This window comes from Ailuropoda melanoleuca, chromosome 16 (genome assembly GCF_002007445.2).
Source record: "Ailuropoda melanoleuca isolate Jingjing chromosome 16, ASM200744v2, whole genome shotgun sequence".
NCBI classification, from domain to species: domain Eukaryota; kingdom Metazoa; phylum Chordata; class Mammalia; order Carnivora; family Ursidae; genus Ailuropoda; species Ailuropoda melanoleuca.
Window position 1 is genome coordinate 85,373,970 of NC_048233.1, and position 21,346 is coordinate 85,395,315.

At 37.4% G+C, this 21,346-nt stretch overlaps 1 protein-coding gene across 1 annotated transcript in view; it reads left to right on the plus strand.

The window, feature by feature from the left end:
- The window catches only part of C16H11orf80 (chromosome 16 C11orf80 homolog), a 108,812-nt gene that overhangs the window by 58,512 nt on the left and 28,954 nt on the right, over positions 1-21,346 (plus strand). Inside the window, exons 5-9 of the mRNA XM_034644623.1 lie at positions 3,354-3,437; positions 4,609-4,664; positions 5,341-5,412; positions 6,856-7,051; positions 15,835-15,985. Of these exons, the coding sequence (XP_034500514.1) occupies positions 3,354-3,437; positions 4,609-4,664; positions 5,341-5,412; positions 6,856-7,051; positions 15,835-15,985 (559 nt within the window). The remainder of the gene's footprint in view (positions 1-3,353; positions 3,438-4,608; positions 4,665-5,340; positions 5,413-6,855; positions 7,052-15,834; positions 15,986-21,346) is intronic.

The window sequence follows — 21,346 nt, forward strand, 5'->3', positions numbered from 1 at the left end:
GGGCTGGCAGCATCTATGTTTTCCTAACAACACTTAAGTAAATTCACTGCTTCTATATGTATGTCAGGCTGGGGTACTGTTTTTTTTTTTTTTTTAAGATTTTATTTATTCATTTAACAGGGAGAGAGACAGCCAGCGAGAGAGGGAACACAAGCAGGGGGAGTGGGAGAGGAAGAAGCAGGCTCCCAACGGAGGAGCCCGATGCAGGGCTTGATCCCAGAACGCTGGGATCACGCCCTGAGCCAAAGGCAGACACTTAACGACTAAGCTACCCAGGTGCCGGAGGGTACTAAGTTTCTAACACCCAAATCTAAAAGGCTTTGTAGACATAGACACATTTTCATTCTCTCTCAGTAATTTATGAGTAGATTTTAAAAGGAGCTATTTGCTTTATGTTGACTATCCTCTGCTGATGTGATATTAGGTCACTTTATCTTCTCAATCTGGATTAGGTACCAGTCCTTCTTGTGTATTTCTTTAGCATTTCTTATATATGTAAATCATAGGACTTTTCACATTCTCATATACATTATTTATTTGTCTTCTCTTCTACTTAACTGTGAACTCTTCAAATTCAGATTGTTTTATTTACATGTGTAGGCCCAGGTTACATAATAAACTCAATTAAGTGTTTTGAGTGGGTAATTCAGTAGTTTGCATAAGCATTGCCTGTCAGGCTCCATAAAAGTGATGATAGATTATATAATATCCGATTCTGAAAGCTATATGCACAGATAACGAACTTTCTTGGAGACACAGCATTGAATAGTGGAATGTGGGCTTTGAAGTTAGATCTAGTTTTGAATCCCAGTTCTGCCACTTAACTTGCTATGTGTGACCCTGGACAAATTAAACAGCTTATTTAGTTTCATTATTCTCATAAATAAAATGGGGGATATTTCCTACTTGGATATAAACTGTTTGGCATGTAGCAGGTGTTCAGTAAGTGGTAGCTCTCATCATTATTAATTGTAGCCCCTCTCTGGTAGCCGCTCAAAGAATTTTCACTTACATGGTTGCCGTACTGCTAGATTTAATTAGCCCTTTCTGTGATGTACCCTATAATAACCAAGGCTACAGGAGTTGAAACTCTTCCAAGAAGTTGTTTTGTAAGTGCTAAGTACAGAAAATGCTTTGAAGAGATCATTGCTTTTCTACTATTTGAACATTTTATACTGAAGTTTTTGTTTTGTTTTTTGTTTTTTAAGTAGGCCCTCCACCTAGCGTGAAGCCCAACACAGGGCTTGAGCTCACGACCCTGAGATCAAGACCTGAGCTGAGATCAGGAGTTGGACCCTTAACCGACTGAGCCACCCAGGCGCCCCTATAGTAAAATTTTTTAAACGAAGGATGAGACTGTGATGTGTATGCTGCAGTTACTATTTAATCACTACTATTTACATGCATGAATAATCCTAGATCTGTTGCCAGAATTTTCTAATAATTCCCATCCACTTTTCTGATAATTTTTTGTAATGATTCTATAAAAATCTTTCTAATTTTCACCAGTCATTGCATACTTCTTGATCTCATTTTCAGTATACTTACAAAAAGTATTATAGTAATTTGTTCTTTCTGTTTCTTCCTCATTGTGTTACGATATGTTGCAGTCTAGGACCATTTTTTTCTTTAATATGTACCTACTACATGGCTCTGTATTCTCTGAGTCACCAGTAAGAACTTACTGATTTTTTACTCTATTTCTTCTCATTTTTCTAGACTCTGCATTTTCTAAAAGACTCCTTCTAAGTTTGGTTTAGGAACACTGTATTAAATATAGTGAGTCATTATAGGAAAATGTTTAATACTAAAGCTTTGGAGCCAGATTGGGTAACCTTGAGAAAATTATTTGACCTCTTTAAGACCCATTGTTTTTCATCCATAAAATGTGGGTTATATGTACCTAATAGGGCTTTCGTGAGGGGTAAGTGAGGTAATATAAGTAAGATACTTTAGCTCCATTCCTGGAACGGAGAAAGCCCTCATTAAATCGTAAATTTTATTATATTTGTAGGGAGGTATCTGGGTATATTGGAAAGAACATGGACAATTGGTATTAGACAGACTTAGGGTCAGATTCTGGCTCTATCACTGAACAGCTGGGTAACCTTAGGGAAGTTGCTTAACTTCTCTGAGTCTCCATTTAAAAAAAAAATCTACAAAGAAAGCGTAGTAGTATCTGCCTTCAGGATTGTTGTGAGGTAATGTAGATATAGCATCTCCACAATGCTTACTACATAGTAGGCATTCAACAAATGATATCTACTGTTGTTGCTATGTATATTATATACTTAAAGATTATTGATCCTTAAAACAGTTCTGTGAGGTGAAACGGGTAAGCTTTTCTTTTAAAGATTATTTATTGGAGAGAGAGAGCACAAGCGATGGGGAGACACAGAGGAAGGGGGAGAAGCAGACTCCCTGCTAATCAGGGAGCCCAACGTGGGGCTCAATCCCAGGACCCCGAGATCATGACCTGAGCTGAAAACAGATGCTTAACCGACTAGCCACCCAGGTGCCCCTAGAGTGGTAACTTTCATCCCTGTTTTACAGATTAGCAAATAAAATTCAGAGCAATTAAGTGGGTTTTTTTCATGGTTACTTAAGTAACTTTTATAGAGCCAGTACTAGAACTTAGGTCTTCTGACTTGTGAGCTTTTTGTTTTATAGCTTTTCCTAAAAAAATAAATGTTTAGATAAATGGATTGATGTTGAAAAATAGTTCTTTTAGTGTCTGCTCCTCTGACTTCATTGTTAATACAGATCAACTCACATCAGGATGGTAGAGCTAAGACAGAGTTACTCTTAGTTCCAGTCTGAATTACTTTTAAATTTGTTCCAAAAGGTGGTTCTGAAATTGTGGATTTTACTCTGATCTTTGTTCATGTGTCTCCTGAAGTTCCATGAAATAGTTTAACCCAAGAAATGATAGCTATTAGATTGCCTTTTGTGTCCAATTCTTAGACCTAAAGGTGTTTCCGCTTGGATGTCTAAAAAGCTTTCTGAGGGGCAAGTTACCTTTATAGGAAGAAATACCTTTATTTATTTATTCATTCATTCATTCATTTATTCATTCATTCATTTAAAGATTTATTTATTTGATGATTTATTTATTTATTTTAGAGAGGCAGGGAGGGGTAGAGGGAGAGGGAGAGAGAATCTTAAGTAGACTCTGCATTGGAGCCCGACATGGGGCTCAATCTCACCACCCTGAGACCATGACCTGAGCTGAAACCAAACGTCAAATGCTCAACTGAGCACACCACCCAGGTGCCCCAAGAAATACCATAATTCAGTTCATTTGTGCTCCTGAGTTTGTGTATGTGGTGAATGTTTTTGTTGTGTTGTTACAGGTTGATGAAAAGCCCAGAACTTTGATGACAGATACCCTGGTGATAAAGAATTTTTTGCATAAAATTGTCATGGTACACCCTAAGGTAAGCTGTTCTTTTGCATGGTGATGCTTCTCTTGTCGTATGTTTTCAGGAGACCTCTACTCTGTAGGACATAAGAGGATATGGTTGGTCCTCTTTCTTTTCATGATAATGATTACAACTTTTAATATTGAAGTGATTTGATTTCTTTGTCCCTAACGCAGTGTTGATGTTGGTCATGTGACATAGCTGAGAGCCCTTGGATATAGAGCTTTCTTTGGGTTCTTGTTTTTACTTCCTTACTGTTTTATTGTATCAGTTTAGATACATTTTTTTCCTCCTCTGTGCTTCATTTTTCTATTAAATCTGGATAATAAACCTTGATGACGATCTCCTTTTCCGAAGAGACTAGAAGAGCAAATCAGGAAATTTTGATAAAGTACTTCAAACTTTGGAGAGCGATAATTTTTATTATTAGCTATAGTTAGGTATGTTTATAGGGATGCATACCATTAAGTATGCTTTATAACTTCTCCTTTTTTTCTCTTGCTGACTTTCTACTTTTTCTGTCTTCAGCAGAGTTCAGTGCTTATTATGCCAGTCACTATTCTGAGTACTTTCCACACACTCACTCACCCCATTCAACAGCCCTTGTGAAGTAGGTTTTATCATCATCATTCCCATTTTATAGCTGAGAAAACTATGGTACGGAGGTCAAGTAACTTGCAGAGCCAGCATTTGAATTCAGGCGTCTGGCTCTAGAGTCCTCTATTACCCATTATGTTGCATAGAAAGAAAAATGTAGGTCAAAGGTTGGAAATAATTAGAACAGTGAAGTAAATTTGAGGCAGGACAAAAGTCAGATGGGGCAGGGGAAGAAAAAGGAAAGGAAAAAGCCTGGAATGTTCTATGTACAAAAACAATGGAAAGAATAGAAAAATTGATAGTTCCTTTAAGGGGGAGAAGAGATAACATTGGGAGAAGAACAGAGAATAAAGGGTAGGATTTACTGATAATCTATGGCCACTTGGATTTGAAGTGTAGGACTCAATATATTTAAGGTGCAGAATTTGAGCACAGATAAATGTTAATTGTGTTAATTATATTATGTTTAGGGAAAGTACAAGTGAAAATAGGAGTTATAAAGAATATCTTCCCCTTCGGGAATTAAGTATGGAAGTTTTTAATCTCTGTCCTGGTTCATGTTAAATCTCATACCCCATTTACTTTGCAGATTAAATTTAATTTCAGTGTAAAGGTGAATGGAGTCCTTTCCATGGAAATCTTTGGGTAAGTCCTTAAATCTATGGCTTATGTTTAGGCTGTGGCTTTATAGTTTTTCTCAGTCATTATTGTCCTGTTTCTAGTCGCTTCACATTTTGACCCCTTTTTTTTTTTTAAGATTTGTTTATTTATTTTAGAGGGAGAGAGAGAGCTCGTGAACCTGTGCAGGGCGAAGAGGGGCACAGGGAGAGAGAAACCCAAACAGACTCCATGCTGAGTACAGAGCCTCACACAGGGCTCCAGGAGAGGCTTGATCTCATGACCCTGAGATCATGACCCGAGCTGAAGTCAAGAGTTGGTTACTCAACCAACTATGCCACCCAGTTGCCCTACAGTTTGACTTCTTGACCCAAAGTCACCCTGAAACTAATTTTCTGAGATTCCCACATTTTCTTATTCTATGTTAGCTTTTATTTTTTTTCAGATTGAATCAATTTATTTCCCAATTTATTTTTATTTTTATGTTAGCTTTTAATGAACAAGTAGATTCCTCTAAACATTTCACATCTTTTCCTCTCACTAGAGTGGGTGATCTTAAAAGTTGCCATTTTCCCTTGGTTAATTGGTTATTGAATTCTAGTAATCTTTGGGAGGTGGTGGTAGTCATGGGCCAAAATTTGTATCAGGTAAAAATTGGTTTTAGAATATCTGAAATATGGCTTAGTTTTTCTTTGCTTTGCAGGACAAAGAATGAACCCACTTTGAACCTGTCAAATGGAATTGCTCTTGTTATAAGCTATCAGCATTATGTGAGGTGAAGGGTAAAAGGATTGTGGTCCCTCTCCATGTTTTAATCTCCTGTTATGAGTTTGAATGTGGGTAGAAATTGAAAGTAGTCTCATTTGTCATTTCTTAGTGCCAGGTGTCAGATTCTCTGTCAGAAAAGTGGAAGTAAAACTTTGAAGCTATTTATATTGAAAACACTTTTTATTTCTGGCTCCTTGAATGTATTTTGATTGACCCAAGGACATGTCCCTTCTCTTTCCCATCTGTAAATGAAACAAAACAAACCCTGCTAATTTCAGTCTTATTTACGTATGAGAAGAGAGGAATGACTTCAGATGGTTACTTGAACTCTTGGCTAGAAAGATGCTATGAATACAAAGGAATTCTTCATATGTTATTTTTTGTGCATCAGCATTTTGCGTACGTTTGGAAATCATCTCTCTCTCTCTACCTCCACCTTCTTCTACAAAAAAAATCCGTGGAGAAGATGGTAAATAAATGGAATAGAACCCTCTGCCTTGCCTTCCTATGCTGTCCACCTACAACAGAATCCAAAGTGAACATGTACTATAACAAGAAAAAAACTAATTTATTTATTAAGTCCAAGTCATTTATTCTTTATTCAGTAGTTTTCGACTCCATTTATATGCCCTGAAACAGCACTGTTAGTCACAGGATCTTAATTAAGGTTTAAAGAGACTGCCATGGCTTTTTGGGTCTGTTTTTTTTCCTTTTTTTTTTTTTTTTAAGATTTTATTCATTCATTTGACATATAAGGGAGAGAGTGAGCACAAGCAGGGGGAGTAGCAGAGGGAAAGGGAGAAGCAGGCTCTCCGCTGAGCAGGGAGCCTGATGCAAGGGCTTGATCCCAGGACACCGGTGACCCGAACGGAAGGCAGACGCTTAACCAGCCATCCAGGCGCCCCTGTTTTTCCATTCTTAGTCAGAATTACACTTCAGATTAGATTTTTTTATTCTTTAATATGTGCAGGAAACAAAGCCCCCACCCCTTATCTTTCTTTAGTAGTCCTCTGCTATCATACAGTCTTTACAGGTAGACTGCTCATTATCCCAGATTTACTGAAAAAGTTTAAGCCTCTGAGCCAGTGTTTTGGTCATATCATCCTGGATGACCTGACCAGTTTAAAGAGAGAGGAAAATGTTCGTTGGGTGTGGAGCCTACTTTATTTATTTTATTTTATTTTATTTTATTTTATTTTATTTTATTTATTTAATTTAATTTAATTTATTTATTTATTTATTTATTTATTTATTTATTTATTTATTTATTTAATGTAATCTCTACACCCAGTGTGGGGCTCAAACAACCCCAAGATCAAGAGTTGCACAATCTACTGACTGAGACAGCCAGGCACCCCATCGTGGAGCCTACTTTAAAAAAAGAAAAGAAATGAAAAAATAATTCAAGAACCAAAAAAAAGCTAAATTTGTCTTACCTGTTTTTTGACAGTAGACCAAAATTTGGTACAGCTGAATTACTCTGCAGCAGAATCCATCCTGTGCTAGGACATCCAGTAATGCTTTTCATCCCTGATGACATGGCTGACATGGGCTTGTTGGGAGAGCTGATACTGACTCCAGCTGCTGCTCTGTGTCCCTGCCCAAAGGTCTTTTCCAACCAGCTGAATAGGATTTCTTCGGTTTCCATATCCTTTTGATGATAGAGTTCATCAAAATCTTCATTTTCATTGTCTTGAAAAATGAATTTTTTAAAGATTTTATTTGTTTATTTTAGAGAGAAAGAGAGAGATAGTGAGTGGGGGGAGGAGCAGAGGGAGAGAGACAAGCAGACTCTGAGCTGAGCGTAGAGCCTGATGTGGGACTCAGTCCCATGACCCTGAGATCATGACCTGCACTGAAATCAAGAGTTGGACACTTAATTGACTGAGCCACCCTGGTGTCCCGAAAAATGAATTTTTATATCTCAATTCTAGAAAAGCCTCAGCATATAAACTCTGTGCCTAGAAGCCAGTATGATTCGTATAAAAACAAAAATCCAGTATGAAAGCCAAGCTTGAGAATTTTTCCAAAAAACTGAAAACTATAAAATGTGCCACATGTGCCATATGCTTTTCATGTAATTTAGTATGACTGAAGCATGGAATGAATGGCACAAGCGGGAGAGTGAGGCTGGGAAGGTAGTTGTAGTTGAACATGGCTCTTGTGCCACACTTAGAGGAGTGTGAACTTCATTCTCTTTATAGTGGGAAACCATTGGATGTTTTAGGAGACTCAGGCAGCATTATACAGTGGGGTAGGAGAGAGAAGTCAGTAATCACTAAGTAAATAAGTAAGTGACCTGGGCAAGAGATAATGCTTGTCTGAGTTAAAAGTGTGATGAGCATGGAAAGAGAAACTTACATTCGAAGGAATGAACATAATGAGGCAACCAATTCATCGTCAGGGTAAGGAGAGATTAGGGGCAGGGAATGGCCAAAGTTGATGTCAAGATTTCTACATCTAAAAGAGGCAAATCTATAGAGACAGAAAGTGGATGGAGGGGGATTTTTGGGGGGTGATAAAAATGTTCTAAAATTGATGGTGGTGATGGTTGTACAACTTTCTGAATATACTACAGCCTATTTAACTGTGCACTTTAAATGGGTAAGTTGTATGTTATGTGATATGTTTAAAACTCAGTAAGCTGTTTAAAAACATTTCCATAGACGGCTGATAGAATAGTGATACTGTCAATTAGATGCAGATCATAAATGGCAGATTTGGAAGGTAAAGAAGATTAGCTTAGCTTTAAACATGTTAAGTTTATGATTCCACAGGACGTCCCTTGAAAATGGCAATCAGGTACATAGAAATTTTGGTCTGTAAATTGGAAGTGATCAGATTTAGAGATGAATTTTAGAGCCTCAACATTTCCCCCATAGATTTAATATAGCATAGTGCTGTGGTTAGAGCATGGCACAAGAGTGTAAATGCTGGATTCACCACTAATTGGCTGTGACTTTATACAGTTTACTTAACCAGCCTAAGCTTTTATTTTATCAGCTTTAAAACAGATAATAATACTTCATAGATTTATTTCCCCTTGCAAAGGTTTGTTGTTATTATAGCTGTTCTTTTGGGATTTGTTTGTTTGTTTTAGGATTGATTATATACTAACCTGTGTGAAGCTCCTAGCATACTGCCTGACATATATAATAAGTGTTCAGTAAATATAGGCATTATTGTTACATGATTGAAGCTATAAGAGTAAATGTAGTTATAGTAGAGTATAAAGAATAAGAACAGAAGGCCAAGGTCATGGAATAAATGTCAGCTGAAAATATCATTAGGGAGGAGGAAGGAGCGGGATGGTGATAAAGACTATGCATGGACATTTGGATTTTAAAATCTTAATATCTAGGTCATATCGAAGAGTATAAAGTAAAATATAAAAGTTTCTCCTTCCTCCTCATCCCATTCCCCAGAGGGAATAAGGCACATTTTTTATCCTCTTGAAGTTTACATTTAGTGGCACATTTTAATAAATAGATGTCAGGTAGTGATAAGTACAGTAAAGATAAAATAAAGCAGGTAAAGAGATAATGATAGGGAAGTTATTTTAAATATTATAGTCAACGAAGACTCTAGAGAGGTGATGTTTTAGTGAAGAGAAAGAGAGCTAACAGAAAACTCTGGTAGGACGTCAGTTTCTGAAAATGGCAAACTAGGTGATTTAGACCCACCCTCCCATTGAGGATGAAATATTAAAACATCATAAAAGAATCCAAGAGCTAGTGAATAAGGAGGAATTTCTGGGCCAACATAGGAGAAAACAGGAATTACAGAAAGCTTGAGCCCAACATTGGGGGCTGCTTTTGCCCTGAGGTTATTTGCAAATTAGAACAAGCAGTTGAGAGGCTAAGAAGCACTGCTGAGTAGGACAAGAAGGCCAAAGAGTTTAGGGCCTGCTGAGCTGGGGTGCTGTTAAAAGCACCTCTTGTTTTGGGCAGGGATAACTAAAAGGATACACTTTAAGGAGTAAGGTGAACCTGAAATAAACCGTCCTTCACATGAATTCATATATTTTTTGGGTCATCTGGGAAGGCTAGAAAATCTTAAACTTTCAAAATGTATTAAGATGATTCTAGATTTCTAATTCTCCCAGATGCCTTGTAGAAGCAAACAAAAATTCTTTCTAGGTAGATAGATAACCACATCTGCGCTTCAAATTATTTAACAAATACTTTCAAAAAATGTCCAGCTCATGTGCACATTTCTCTCTCTCTCTCTCTCTCTCTCTGTCATACACACCCCCACACCCTCCCACCCTCACAGCTTGGTAAAAGAGTAGACAAGGTAACATGAACAAGAGCTAGCAAAAACAAAAGCAACAGAAGCACCCACTGGGACTCCAGATATTGGTAATATCAGACATTGATTTTAAAAATAGACATTATGTTTACTATGCTTAAGAAATTGAAAGCCAAGCTTAAAAATCATGTCAGGGAACTAGTAAACTATAAAATGTGACATAATTTTTTAAAGAACCAAGCAGAAATTGTAGAACCAAAAAATACAATGACCAATATTGAAATTAAATAGGCAGGTTTAACAACAGATTAGATACAGCATAAGTAAATTTGTGAAGTAAAAGATGAGGATAGCAAAAACTTGGTAAAATAAAGCAAAGAGAGACAAAAGTATGGAAAATAGAAAAGAGAGGTTAACAGGTGAGAGGAAACAGTGAGACCATTTAATGTCCTAAAGGAGAAGAGAGAGAATGGGGCAGAAACAGTCTTTGAAGAATTAATGTCTGAAGCAACTAAAACAGATTTCAGAGCTCAATAATCAAGCAGGATAACCAAAAAGATATCTATACCTGTAGAAAATCAAAAACAAGGAGAAAAATCAGCTAAGGAAGATGGATTTTCTTCAAAAGAGAAACAAATTGACAGCTGACTTCCCCATACCTACAGAATATAGTAGTATAATAGTGTTAATGTCCTGAAACTAAAAAATCAAGCTAGAATCCCATAGCCAGTAAAAGTATTTCTCAATATAAAAGATAATGAACTTACCTATATAGATTAATGTCATAATTCATACAGTAAGAAGAATTAATTCAACTAACTTTAGAACATAGTGTTTTGACATACATTATTGGTGGGATATACTCTAAGGATGACGTGAACTGTAAAGCACTCTTGAAATTCATTTAGTGGTCTTGATTCTTAGTTATAACATTGGTTTTATACTGAAATTGTATACGTACTTATTATAAAACAAATAATTATGTTAACATTGGTGGGAACCAAAATTTTTAGCATAAGATAGCAGATATAGGAGTATAAATTCAAAGAAATATTTTTATTTTGAAATTAAAAAATATTTTTAAGTAATCTTAAAGTGGAATCGAAGATAACAGTGTGTACCTCCAAGTTTTCTGACTTTTCTGAAATTATGTATTTCTTAGCTTTGTCTGCTAAACATACAAATGTAGGAACAATGAGCACTCCTAGTACCCAGAATGTGTTCTCTAAATGTCATTGCTCACTAAAAAGGAGGAATGACTGTTTGCAGGCCTAAAGTAGAAATGTATAAGATGAGGGGTGCCTGGATGGCTCAGTTAGTTAAGCATCTGCCTTTGGCTTAGGTCATGATCCCAGGGTCCTGGGATCAAGCCCTTCATCAGGCTCTCTGCCCAATGGGGAGTCTGCTTCTCTGTCCCCTCTTGCCCTCCCCCTTCCCCCTCCCCACTCAGGCTCTTTCTCAAATAAATAAATAAAATCCTTAAAAAAAAAATGTACAAGATGAGCCGGGTATCTTTTGTTGATCCAGATAGCAAAGAAGGTATCAATGTCCATGAGATTATGTCAATTTCAGAAATTCTACTTCCAGCCATGAACAAATATCAGGGACTGGATTCAACCTCCTACCTTGAACAATTAAAAGAAAATGGACAAATTATATAAACAACAGATAGTATAGGACAATGGGTCTAGAGAGAGGAGAAACAAATAAACCCTGTGTTACACCACTGTACTACCTAGAGAGAAGTTCATAGGGAGGGGATACCCAACAAGTATCTAGTGGATCTCTCTGAGTTGAGAAGACAAAGTTCAGAGTTTAGGGAGGCCCAGGCAGCTAGAACTTATAGAGAAGAGTACCAAAGAGGAGATAAATACACAGAGAGAGCTCCAGGCAGAGGAGAATTCCTGGAGTACACACAGAGCTGGGAATGGTTTCTGTTTCTACCAGGCAGGATGGAAAACCTCGTATTTCATAAAGTATCAGTTGGGAGTCCTAAGAAGGGTTTGCCTGAATATAGTGGAGGAGTTAGCCCTAGCCCTAGCTTCCCTAGCCCTAGCTTCCCTGGTCCCACCTAACAAAGCTTAAAAGTAAGACCCAAAAGGCTTAAGTTATTCCCAAGTAACTTTATAGTGTCCCAGAAAAAAATATTTACAGGAATACAAAAATGTCCTGCATTCAACTAGATAAACTTCACAATGCTGGGCATCCAATAAAAAATTACTTTGCATGCAAATGAGCAGTAAAATAGGACACATAATGAAAGAAAAAAAATTGGTTAATGAGAACTGCCCAGAAATGACATAGGTAATAGGATTAGTAAACAAGGACATTAAGACGGGTATAACTGTACCCATATATTCAAGGAGTGAGAGGAAAAAAATGAACATATTAAGTAAAGACACAAAAAGATATAAAAAATACCCAAATTGAACATCTAGACATAGAAATGACAATTTTTAAGATGAAAATACACTGGATAAGATTAGTGACAGATGTACACATTGCAGAGGAAAAGATTAGTGAGCTTGAAGACATGGCAATAGAAACTAGAATGAAACAAAAAAGACTAAAAAAGTAAACAGAGCTTCAGTGAACTGTGGGATAACTTCAAGTGGCCTAATTGAGGGACATGTAATTGGAATCCTGCAGGGAGGGAGGGCAGATAACATATTTGAAGAAATAATGCCCCCCAAATTTCCAAATTTGGTGAAAAGTATAAACCTGGAGATGCAAGAAGATCAACAAACTTTAAACATAAGAAACTTGAATAAAATTGTATCAAGACACACCATAATCAAATTGGTTAAAGCCAGTAATAAAGAAAAAACCTTAAAAGTGGCTAGAGGTAAAAAGACACATTAACATACTGGGGAACAAAGATGAGAATTAGGATTTCTTATTGGAAACTATAAGCTAGGAGAAAGTGAAGCAACATTTTTATTTTATTTTTTATTTTTATTCTTTTTAAGAGAGGGCACATGAGCCAGGGGTGGAGGGGCAGAGGGAGAGGGAGAATCTTTTTTTTTTTTTTTTANAAATAGGACACATAATGAAAGAAAAAAAATTGGTTAATGAGAACTGCCCAGAAATGACATAGGTAATAGGATTAGTAAACAAGGACATTAAGACGGGTATAACTGTACCCATATATTCAAGGAGTGAGAGGAAAAAAATGAACATATTAAGTAAAGACACAAAAAGATATAAAAAATACCCAAATTGAACATCTAGACATAGAAATGACAATTTTTAAGATGAAAATACACTGGATAAGATTAGTGACAGATGTACACATTGCAGAGGAAAAGATTAGTGAGCTTGAAGACATGGCAATAGAAACTAGAATGAAACAAAAAAGACTAAAAAAGTAAACAGAGCTTCAGTGAACTGTGGGATAACTTCAAGTGGCCTAATTGAGGGACATGTAATTGGAATCCTGCAGGGAGGGAGGGCAGATAACATATTTGAAGAAATAATGCCCCCCAAATTTCCAAATTTGGTGAAAAGTATAAACCTGGAGATGCAAGAAGATCAACAAACTTTAAACATAAGAAACTTGAATAAAATTGTATCAAGACACACCATAATCAAATTGGTTAAAGCCAGTAATAAAGAAAAAACCTTAAAAGTGGCTAGAGGTAAAAAGACACATTAACATACTGGGGAACAAAGATGAGAATTAGGATTTCTTATTGGAAACTATAAGCTAGGAGAAAGTGAAGCAACATTTTTATTTTATTTTTTATTTTTATTCTCTTTAAGAGAGGGCACATGAGCCAGGGGTGGAGGGGCAGAGGGAGAGGGAGAATCTTTTTTTTTTTTTTTTTAAGATTTATTTATTTTAGAGCGGAAGGGAGAGTGAAAGAGAGAATCTCCTACAGACTCGCCACTGAGTGCAGAACCCAACACAAGGCTCAATCTCAGGACCCTGAGATCATGAACTGAGCTGAAACCAAGAGTCAAAGGCTCAGCCAACTGCACCATCCAGGCTCCCGGAGAGGGAGAGAGAGAATCTTAATCAGGCTCCACACTTAGCACAGAGCCTGAGAAGGGGCTTGATCTCATGACCCTGAACATGAGACAAAATCAAGAGTCAGACACTTATCCACTGAGCCACACAGGTGCCACTGAAGCAACATTTTTATTTTATTTTATTTTATTTTATTTTATTTTATTTTATTTTATTTTATTTTATTTATTTTAAAGATTTTATTTATTTATTTATTTGAGAGAGAGAGAACACAGAGGAAGAGTGAGAGGGAGAAGCAGACTCCCCGCTAAGCAGGGAGCCCAATGCGGGGCTCGATCCCAGGACCCTGAGATCATGACCTGAGCCAAAGGCAGATGCTTAACTGACTGAGCCACCCAGGTGCCCCAACATTTTTAAAATAATAAAAGAAAAAAACTTAACCTGGATTCTATACCAAGAGAAAATATTTTTTTAAAATGAAGGCAAAATAATTTTTCAGATGTATAAAAGACTTCAATCACCAGCAGATCTGTATTATAAGAAATGTTAAAGGAAGTGCTTCAGACAGAAGAAAAATCATATCAGATGGAATTCTGCATCTACACAAATAAGAGCACCGGAAATCATAACTATCTGGATAGATATAAAAGATTTTTGCTATATTTTTTAAAAAATCTCTTTAAACAATAGTTGACTTTTTAAAGCAAAAAAAAAAAAAAAAAAAAAAAAAAAAAAAAAACCCCCCCNGCCATCAGTATATACGATTTATAACCTATGTTGAAGTAAAATGAGTGACAATAGCACAAAGACCAAGAGGGGAGAAATGGAAGTATATTATTGCAGGATTCTTATACTTTATGTGTGTGAACTGTTATAATATCATTTCAAAGTAGACGGTGATAAAGTTGTGTACTATAAAGCCTAAAGCAATCCCTAAGTTACTACAACAAAAAATTATAACGAATAAGTCAAAAAAGGGGATGAAATGCAATTACAAAAAACACCCAGTCCAAAATAGAATCCAAAAATAGAAAAGAGGGAACTACAAGGAACAAATGGAAAACATATAACAAGATGGTAGATTTAAACCCAACCATTGAAGTATTTATATTAAATGTAAATGGTTTCAACCACCCAATTAAAAGATAGTCACACATTTTGACTCTTCAGACACTCCACTCTTACCGAGTTTGCAATACCTCAAAACTCCCCTTGTTCTAAACAGTCAGTGTGCTGGCCTTAGCTCCTATGTAAATGTCTTGGATTTGTGATAGAGACTTCATTTATGGGTACTGTCTCCCTTTGTTCTACTGTGACTTTTCATGATGCCCCACTGCCTATGGGTGAGGATTTTAATCTTCACACTTAATACTTCCTGTTTACCCTATTAAAAAGAGGATGAAAACAAAAAAAGATAAAGGAAAACATATTTCTGGTTTCGTTAGCCTTGGTTCAGGGAACTAAATATTAGTTCTTAACTGGATAATTTTGTCCTCAGAGGACATTTGGGAATGTCTGGGGACATTTTTGACTGTCATGACTCAGGGGGAGGGTGCTACTGGTATCTAGTAGGTAGAGGCCAGGGGTCCTGCTAAACATCCTAGAGTGCACAGCACAGCCCCTGCAACAAAGAATTCTCTGGGGCGGGGGGAGGAGTGAAATCAAGAGAAGGAAACCATCCTAGAGGCGTGGCCCCCTTGGTCTTGGTTAGAGAATAGGGTTAGAGAAGGTAAGGAGTTTCCTTCTTAATCTGAATATACTCGATATTTCTTTGTATATACTTCTAGCATGTATCATACCATATTTTACTGATTTTACCTGTATCTCCTGTACTACAAATATGATAACTCAAAGATAGGTATTAAATCTGAATATTCATCTTTGTATCCTCTAAATTTAATATGGTGTTTAGCCTGTAGTACCACTCAAACCTATGATGGAACAAGCAGGATCAATATGTAAACTCATTGTCCCAATACTATACCTGTAGCGCACACTTATTAAACCCAGAATGATTTCTAGGGATTCTAGTGGATCTGTCTCTGGTGCCTCACACCTGTATTGAGTGTGGAAAGGCTTAATACGTAATCATCTAGCACCCTAGTTTATTTCTGGGAGTGTGAACCAGGTCAGTGTTATGTTTGTTTTATGCAAATGAATACAAGTCATAAAAAACTAAAATTTGGTGGTTTTCTTTAGCGACTATACATATTTCTATATGGACCTTCAGGTCTGCCTCTGATATTGCCAAGTCAGGAACAGCCAACTACTACTGTCTTCAAAGATACCTCTTATTTCATTGACTGGAAGAAATACCACTTGTGTATGGTGCCCGATTTGGATCTCAATTTGGATAGAGGTATATCTCCCTCTCTTTGCACATGAATAAAGAAACCTGGAGAATATTAGAGAAATGCAAGGAAATATAAATAGAAGGTGTACATAAAAAATAGGTTGATCTGATGGTTTAGGTTGGGGGCCATTGGTGGGGGTCTGGCTAAGTTTGAGAATCTATGTGAAGTGCAGTAAACAGGTCAATAGTCAAAGCCACATTAGAGCTAACTGTTTTGGTATTACATGTTAATGCTGCTTTTACTCTCATTTCCTCTACTGCCTCCTCTCTTCCTGGTCCTCTTGAGTAGTCAGTAGGCCTCCATATTGTAAGGACTTGTTCAGAGGGTTTCTGTTGTACCTTAATCTGTCAACTCTGGGGTTTTAGAAAGGTTAGTAACATTATTGAACTATTGTGGAAGAGAAATGTTTCCTAATGAAATGAGAAAATGCACATAAAATTACTTATAAAAAATTAAAACACCGTATAAATTCAAAGCAGGAGTATAAACCATATAGTAATCAACCTAGAAAGCTGGCTGTAGTATTCATGTAGAGCCTGACCACATTAACTTTGGGTGAATCACCCTGGGAGTTGGATGCTTAATAACTGGACCAAAAGATAAAACTGGAAAGTAGGGATATGCAGCCATGAGGTGGTATCTAGGAGGTTTACAGTCTTGAGCTTGACTGTTGTTCGCTAGAATCCTCTGAAATTTAGAAGGTACTCTGGTAAACTGGATGCTGAGGAAGATGACCAGTGGGGAGAGGCATTCTAGAGCTGTGACTGGTATGAGAAGACTGAAGCCTCCCGGGATGGAGAAGTATCTCAGGGGGATGATAGAATCCTCTCTAAGAAGTAATCCTCAGAGTAAGGATTTTTTTTTTCTTGAGTAGGTAGTTGTTCCAGAGGGTGCATTGAAAGGAGGGTGTCTTTGAACAGGGCCTGTGGAGGTGAGTGGTTTTGTGAAGAAAGAATGCCTGGTCTTAACAGGTGGGATGTCATGCCATTAGAATTTTTGAATCTCTAGGGCTCTACGTATCTTCTTTTCTCTTTCAAGTTTTATTTTCATGCTTTGTGAATTTCCTTCATTTTTTGTCAATTCGTGATGCTGAAGTTGCTCAGTTTACTTTGGAAATGAGTAATGTAGAAAATGTCCCCTCATCTTCTTCCCTCCCTCATTACTCCAAAGGACAGAACCAGAGTCCACATGGAGGTACTTCTCTGTATGGATCTAGGTGGAACTTAGGACTATCATGATTGTATTCTAAAGGGTCAAGGTGCTAGAAAGTGACTGTAGGGCATCAGATTACCTGGGAATACAAATATAATATAGTAATGTGGTTAAGAACACAGATTTTGAGTCTGTCTAAAACAGTTCCACCACTTACTGCCTCATGTTGGGCAATGTATTTAATCTATTGGTGCTTTTCTTATCTGTAGAATGACATAAGAATAGGTCCTATGCCATAGTGTTGTTGAGAAGTCTAAATGTTTAGATAGTCCATGTGAAGAATTTAACACAATAAGTGGCATGTAGTAAGCATNTAAAAAAATCTTAAAAGAAAAAAAAAAAAAAAGAACACAGATTTTGAGTCTGTCTAAAACAGTTCCGCCACTTACTGCCTCATGTTGGGCAATGTATTTAATCTATTGGTGCTTTTCTTATCTGTAGAATGACATAAGAATAGGTCCTATGCCATAGTGTTGTTGAGAAGTCTAAATGTTTAGATAGTCCATGTGAAGAATTTAACACAATAAGTGGCATGTAGTAAGCATTTAATACAAATTAGCTTTTGTCATTATCATTACTCAGGTTTGACTCTGACCTCTGCCTCTTACTAGTGATATCTACCTTAGAAAGTTGTATGGGGAATCAGTAAATGTTTTATATTGATGTTTCCCAATAAATTCTAAGGAGTGCTATTTGGTTTGCATTTTGCACATCCAGTTATTTTGATGTTCCTTCTGCGAGTCGCTATCATTTGCTTCCATCATGTGGATAGAAAACAGTTTCAGGAGGAGAAGGGACTGTTCGAATTTAGATCTGTCTCAGATCCTTCTTTGTTTGAGGTATAGGTTCTTTATTCACTTAGCATTCCGAGGGTTTTACTTATCTTAGAATACTGTGTAATATCTTGTCCTCTAGATTTGGTGCCTCCAGATGTGAGTTATCAGGTNGTTTGAGGTATAGGTTCTTTATTCACTTAGCATTCCGAGGGCTTTACTTATCTTAGAATACTGTGTAATATCTTGTCCTCTAGATTTGGTGCCTCCAGATGTGAGTTATCAGGTGGAATCCCGTGAGGGAGATCAGTCTCAGAATATGGACTCCCAGGGACAAACTCTGCTGCTTTTTCTCTTTGTGGATTTTCACAGCGGATTTCCAGTCCAGCAAACAGAACTGTGGAGTAGGTATAGGGGCTGCCAGTTTGGGTGTGCTTAAATGTTAAGAGAGTAAATAAAGGGAAACTTTATATGATGCAGATATCTGAATTACATATATTTCTGTAGAATAATGAATTTTAATGAAAAACCTTGCCTAAATACCTTAAATTATATGCCCTATGGAAAAGGAACATCACTTAAATGATGGCATTCCCAGATTTAGTTGGCCAGAGATTAGTGGATTTCTTATAATGGTCTCTACAGAATCTATTACCTTAGATGAGTGGTTCTCAACCTTAGCTGCGTGATATATTACCTGGGGAGCTTCTAAAAAATGCCCACACCTCACCTCCAGGGATTTTGATTTCCTTGGACTGAGGCAGATTTCAGAAATCAGTATGTTTTAAAGCTCAGTCCTGAGAACTGTCCACCACATTATCGCTTTTCCAGGTAGAATCAAGAAACGTTACCGGCGTTGCGTGGCCTTGATCCAGCATCTCTGTCTACAGCATAAGGAGGTGTGGGAGTGTATTGGTATGAATGACTTTATGTGATTGCCACATAGACCTCTGGAAAGGGAGAAACTGAACTTGTTCAGGCATACAAAGGGGGGTGTTAGAGTTTATCTAACCAATTGGTGATAACCTGTTATCAGAAACGTTTTCTCTTTTTGGTTGTCCATGAAACACATGCATCAGAATCACCTGCATTATTTGAAAATGTGCTGCTTCCTGAGCCAAGGATTAACTCATTGTTTTGTTAGAGTGTAAAAATATGGTATGGCTCAAGAATCTGCATTTTTAACAAGATTCTCAGGTAATTTTTAAATATAAAGTTGAAAACCACTGAGTGTGAGTGTGAGTTGGCTTTTATGCATTTTAATCCAGTGAACACTGAGATATAAATTTAAGTGTTTCTTTTTTTTAAGATTTTATTTATTTGAGAGAGAGTGCAAGCAGGGGGTGGGAGAGGGGCAGAGGAAAAAGGAGAAGCAGACTCCCTGCTGAGCAGGGGGCTTGATCCCAGGGCTTGACCAGGGATCATGGTCTGGCTGAAGGCAGACGCTTAACCAACTGAGCCACCCAGGGGCTCCAAATTTAATTGTTTCTCAATGTCCTCCTAAACTTAGAGGGAAATAGCAAGAAGTGGAGCTTATAAATGTCTGGAGAAAGGTTCATAAGCCTCCCTTTTGGTGCTCCCGATATGTTTCTGTGTTCTCCGTGAGCCAGTGTTTTTTCTTGGGACTCGACTCTCCAACCATTCCAGTGCTTGTTTGGTGTGGCCCTGATCCCACTGAGTCATGAGAGAAAGGAGACAGCTTACATCCCCAGATCAGAAGAGCTCATGTTGACGGGTGCCAGCTATTTATTGAACAAACTATTGTCAGCTGTGGGATTCTTCCTGCTGCCTGCCTTCTATGCTTCTCCTATCTTTCCCCAGTATCTATAGTTTAGGAGAGAAGCACACTGCTTTCCTGGGCTCTGGCTTGTAACTCTTTATTTGAAGAGCTGTTGTTGTCTGGTGCTCCACTGTTCCATTCATCAAGGCCCTGGAATGGGAGCAGAGAAGTGACCCAAACTAATGAGGCTGCCAGCAAGGAGGACAAAGTCAGGATACCTACGGTTGTTACCTGGCCTGCACTCATACAGACAGAGGCTGATAAGAGAAGCATCTTAGTACTTAGTGGAAAGGACTTCAGGGTAGTAGAATCAAGAAAGCTGGGTTTAATTTTAGTTCTGCTACCAAATTGCTCAGTGATTTTTGGGAAACAAGTCACATAAATCATCTGTTCTTCCCTTTTCATATATAATGTGAGATTGTTAGACTAGGTGCTATCAAAGGCCCTTCCAAGTCTAAAGACCCTCTTAAGACTTAAGATCTATCTTTTGGCAGGGTTTTTTGTCATTGTTGTTGTTCGTTGTTGTTTGGTTTTGATTTGGGTTTTTTTTGTTTTTGTTTCTGTTTTTTTTTGAGGTCTGCTAGAGGGATTACCACATTCAGTCTTCCCTAGGATGACATAAAGTCTGATACCATTTTCTGAATCCTATTACACCTGAAGAACTCAGATTCCTCAAAAACCAGTGTTTCCTGTCATTCTTGTAGTATGTGATAGTTTATACATCTCTGCTTAGCTTGACTCTGAAGGCCTGTAGCATCTCAGGTAGTGACACTGCATATTGGATTAAATAGAAATTCGTCACTGCATTAATGAACATACTAAGTATCTTTTTTTAAAAAGATTTATTTATTTGAGAGAGAGTGGGGAGGGGCAAAGAGAGAGAGAGAATCTTGAAACAGACTTCCCTCTGAGCATGGAGCCCAATGATGATGACGTTGGGCTTGATCCCAGGAGTCCGAGATCATGACCTGAGCCGAAATCAAGAGTCGGCAGCTCAACTGACTGAGCCGCCCAGGAGCCCCCATACTATGTATCTTTTTAAATTTCCTTACACATCTGGTAGTTTAGGGCTAGCCTTTGAAAAAGGATGTATGGTGAAGGTAGGTAGATATAGATATATGGATAGAGATACAGTAATTTTATCTTCTTTTCCCCTTATTCCTTCTCATATCCTTGAAAGCTTTCTCTAGAGCTACTTTTAGGAAACAGATTGCGCAGAACTACAGTCTGTTTCCATGTGTCTTAAAAAAATCACTTAACTGGCCTTCTGCCCACCTTGTCATGGTAACTTTTCTATGATTAACTCATTATTTTGCTACAACGTTAAAGGCATCTGGTAGTATCAGCAGTTTTAGGGGAACAAACTTGTAGCTTTTTAATTAAATATCTGCTTTCAAAAGGGGCCTAACTGATTTCTTGAGGCTATTCTTAGCACCAAACAATAGAAAACAGTAATCCATACGATATCATCATAGCAATAGCGATGTTTTCCCTTTGAATAATGCAGTGTACATTTCAAAACACTTCATATATATTATCCCAGTTTATCTGCACAACATGCCTATGAGAGCAGGTGGTATAAAGCCAATTTTAGTTTTGAA